Source organism: Rhincodon typus, chromosome 31 (assembly GCF_021869965.1).
Source record: "Rhincodon typus isolate 14 chromosome 31, sRhiTyp1.1, whole genome shotgun sequence".
Taxonomy (NCBI): Eukaryota; Metazoa; Chordata; class Chondrichthyes; order Orectolobiformes; family Rhincodontidae; genus Rhincodon; species Rhincodon typus.
In genome coordinates this window covers 5,628,850-5,633,208 of record NC_063362.1, presented here as the reverse complement: position 1 = coordinate 5,633,208, position 4,359 = coordinate 5,628,850, and the positions used below count along the sequence as shown (strand labels likewise).

Here is a 4,359-nt window from a genome sequence, read left to right as displayed (position 1 = left end):
GATAGTAGGAACTGCCGATGCTGGGGAATCTGAGATAACAAGGTGCAGAGCTGGATGAACACAGCAGGCCAAGCAGCATCAGAGGAGCAGGAAAGCTGACGTTTCGGGTCTAGACCCTTTTTGAGTTTTGAGATGGAGCCCTGAATCTCTGTGGTTCTCAGCTTTTCACTATTTATAAAATAATTGTATCTATCAATGTGGTTGGTGAAAAGACCACTTTTATATTTTGACTTAAAATGGGACTTAAATTATACTGGTTTAAACCAAGGGTCTGTGGGCTTACCAAGGGTTTGTGGAAGATTATTTTAAGAGAAAAAAAATTACTGAAACTCATTATTTTATCAACAACGTTGCCTTTTCAAGCACTGGAGGGGAAGGCTAGACATGTTAGCTCTGTGGGTGCATGTGTTCAGAGCAACTTTGCCCAGTGACTTTTGATTGGTTTCCCATGGCTAATCCACCTAACCAGCACATCCCTGGACACTATGGGCAATTTAGCATGGCCAATCCACCCCAACTGCACATTTTTGGACTGTGGGGCAGTGCTAACCACTAAGCCACTATGCCACCCAAACTGGCGACTATAAACTGATTGATCGTTTAATTTTAGAAACATAATAAATTGGAACAGGAGGCGGCCATTCAGCCTTGGAATCTTTCTGCGCCGTTCAACGACATCATGGTTGATTGCTTAATTTTAGCACACCTCCAGTTGTTTTGTGTTTTTATTTTCGCTGCGCCTCAGACGTATACAAAATAATTTGCTTCAACAGTTAACAGCTTGGAATTCAAGATCATTGCTATACTGTCAGTATACTGAGTTAATGGTTGGGGAATCCAGGAAGTAGATTCTTAGCACTGAAGCCAAGAAACTGCATAGGCGGAGAGAACAAGAGTATTCATTAGATTTCAGTGCACTATCATTAACGGCAGGTGCAGTCTCGCCTCCTGGAGACGTTAGACTATTTAGTCAATAAATATTTTAATAAAGCTTTACTGAATTTCAAAAGTTTGCGAAGTGATGGGTGCGCTGCAGTGGGAGCTTCTAATCCTCTCTTGCCAGGACAATCTCAGGAAAGGCAGGCGGTGTCTGGTTGGTTAGGAGAGAAGTTGATTTTGTGCCAACAACAACTCCCTCCCACCCCCTAACCACCACCTCCAATTAAAGGATGAAGCGAAAAAAAACATTGTCAGCTCCTGAACCGGTGACTCATCGGCCCGATTCTGTTTGTCAGAATTACTTTGTAAAATGTGCAGGGATTGTCAGCGCCACCTGAAATTACTTACATGTCTAGGCGAAAGGTGGTATTGGGAGGGTGAGGGGAAGGTGTCCAGGCGAAATGTCTTTCTCTCCACCTTACCGTGACACTTTTACTTTGAGACACACACACGTGCATTTCTCAATGTCTCTCCAATCGTTTGTTGCTGTCTCTCACTGTATGCCTTTCACTATGTGTTAACAGTCGCCGCTTACTCCAACATACTTCACAGATGGAAGAGTGAAGGAGGCTTGTGCTGCGATTCAAAATGCAATAAAAACGCACGCAATTGTTTTAAAACGAAAAAAAAAGAAATGCTGGCAGTGCTGGTTTGTTTTAGCCCTGATGTGAACCTCCAAGGGTATGTCTAACTAGCTAAGTCGGTTCTTAGCGTGGATTTCAATAGGGTGTGAGCTGAAAGCACCGTGGCGTGCTGTTTCTTTTTAAAATGTGTTAAAATAGACTGGATGCTTTTTTTTTCACACCTGGAGCAGGGTGGTGATAGATATGCGTGAGGGCAACAATACGTTATTTCTGCATCTAGTTTAACTCGTCCCATCCCCTCAGTATTTACGAGTCGGAGTAGCGATGAGTGAGGGATATTGGGGCAATTTCATCTCAGGGTTAACTTGACCTGAGAGTCACCCTTGGAGAATAATCGTCATTGGTTCTATTTAAATGAGTTTGTGATCAGCCACTGAGAGTGCAGTGGGAGGAGTGAGGTCTTCTCGGGCCGGAGTTTTTGGGGTGTTTTCAGAAAAAAAAGGCCAGTGTTCTGTGTAGATGAGGTGGAAGTTTCAGTTTGTGTTGGATACCTAAGTCCTAGCCACCTCGTCAATGATGGAAACATTCCACGATCAGGAAGGCTACAATCCGGAGGACACTTCCTCTCTCAGGGGCGAGTCGGTACTGGATAAGACTGGTGGGGACAAGGAGTCCAGGGAGAAAGTTGATCTTCCTCAAAAGCCTCCCTACTCTTATGTGGCTCTCATAGCGATGGCAATCAAGGACAGCCAGGAGAAAAGACTCACTCTCAATGGCATCTACCAGTACATCGTTGCCAAATTCCCTTACTATGAGAAAAACAAGAAAGGGTGGCAAAATAGCATCAGGCACAATCTGAGTCTTAACGAATGTTTTGTCAAAGTTCCCCGGGAAGGTGGAGGGGAGCGAAAGGGCAATTACTGGACACTGGACCCCGCTTTCGAAGACATGTTTGATAAAGGGAACTACAGGAGGAGGAGAAGGGTTAAGAGACCGTATAGACCCTCCTCCTCTCCGTTTCTGCCCGGGAAGCCGTGTGTGAATTACTCGGAGCCGTTTTATTACCAAACCTCCAAATATCTGCAGACTCCCTTTGCCGGCAACTCGTGGTCCATGGGGCAAGGACAGAGCACTGCCTCCATGAACTACCACCAATCCTGCCAGGCAGTAAATGGCAACGTCAGCCCGGTTCAAATGAATGGACTCACCTCATCCTACGGCCCTTACTCTCCGATGCAGAACTTGCCTTTGGTCCCCGGGCCGGCTAGCCCTTACGCCGGGATGAGTCAACAGATGAGCCCGGGGACACACGCAGCGAGCAGCGGATACCAGCTCTCATGCGCACGGCAACGCGAGGTCCCTGTCATGCACTGCTCCTATTGGGAGTATGGACCTATGACCACCAGATTAGATATGTAACTTGCCAGGACATTTAAAGTGCATATCATCACTGACGGTGGTAAGACATTTTCTTTGAAAAGTGCCAAAAAATAGAAGTTTGAATTGTTTTCCTGGTTGTCAAACTGAGGTGCATTTGCTGCAAAATAGAATGGACCCAGCACACACCGAAACAAGGCAAGCGTTGAGTAAAAGCTGACTTTGAGCCTGAGTTGTGAAACTTGTTGGTACCCCGCGGGAGAGTGGGGGGAGGAGGTGGAAAATCTGTGTTTGCTGTTTCAGAGGAAGCAGAAAAAATTGGACTATTAAAAGGGGAAAAAGAGCGATGGTCGTTTGAGATTGTTAACAGGGTTTATTTACTTAAATAGTGCTTAAATTGTTTGATATGTTGCATTTTGTGAGTTTTGATCTGTTCGTCTTTGGTAAATCAAAATGTTCTACAAGAAAGTTTTTTTTAAAATATCCAATGTTAAAAACTTTATTGACGTTCCAACAGATGAAGGCTTTGGACCAAACTCAAGTGTCGATGCATAGCACTTTTGTGTACTTTTTGTCAAAATAAATGTCTTTTTGCAAGAGTCTTAGTGTAATTAACTCAAATGCCTCCCGCTATCGAAAAACAAAAGGCCTGAATATATTATTTCAAATAGGGAATATGTTAACAAACAAGTACAGTTCATTGATTTGTATTAAAAACAACTCGTCTGTTTCGAAAAATCTATAACTTGGCGTTTTGGTGTAATGTAGCACATGTCTTAGAGTGTAAATGTCACAATTTCATTCCCTTATGTTAAAAAAGTGAAAATGTGGAACTGCAGATTTCAAAATCTGGTTAGCCTTCAGAATTTGTTTGCGAGCGGCAGATTTGTATCCATTCACCTACCTTTGTATGCCGTTGTGTTTCACTAAATTGAAGGGAAAAAATTCGGACATAAACAAAAAACTCAAATTGCAGCGTTGATTGGTGAAGTAGCCAGTCTGTACATAGGACCGTTTGCAAAACATTTGGACAAATTGAACATGATCGAATTTTGATAGTTGACGAACACAGCAAATCCAACTATAAATTGTTAATCGGCTCAAAAACTCAGCATAGAAATGGATGTAACTAAACATTTACAAAAGGCTCAGATTATAAAGAGGGCAAGAATATACAAATGCAATTCTGTTTTACACAGGGGCCCATTATAATGTGATGAATATATTTTCCGAAAGAATCGTTACATCTTTTAATTGAGAGTTTTAAGAATTTAACACCAGCTCCATTTTATATAAGTATATGTCTTTTTGCAAGTTTCAAAAGCCAAAAAGAGCATTCTCGGTTTTACTAGGGCCTTAGGTTTACGTACTGTAGACAAAATTGGTGAAGTTATCAGCGGCTTGGAGTCAGTATCCAATAAACACTACAGATTTCATGGAATATTGTTAGACTTTTAAG

The 4,359-nt window shown here is 42.6% G+C and overlaps 1 protein-coding gene across 1 annotated transcript; it reads left to right on the top strand.

Annotated features, from left to right (window-relative positions):
- Positions 1–1,937: 1,937 nt before the first annotated feature.
- On the top strand, positions 1,938–3,371 carry foxl2l (forkhead box L2-like). Its single transcript, XM_020537071.2, has one exon. It carries the CDS (start codon positions 2,097–2,099, stop codon positions 2,940–2,942), a length of 846 nt encoding a protein of 281 aa, XP_020392660.1. The 5' UTR covers positions 1,938–2,096; the 3' UTR covers positions 2,943–3,371.
- The last annotated feature ends 988 nt before the right edge of the window (positions 3,372–4,359 follow it).

What these genes read in the sequence shown, in the direction of transcription:
- foxl2l (XM_020537071.2), top strand. Translation starts at nt 2,097, where the DNA reads ATGATGGAAACATTCCACGATCAGGAAGGCTACAATCCGGAGGACACT.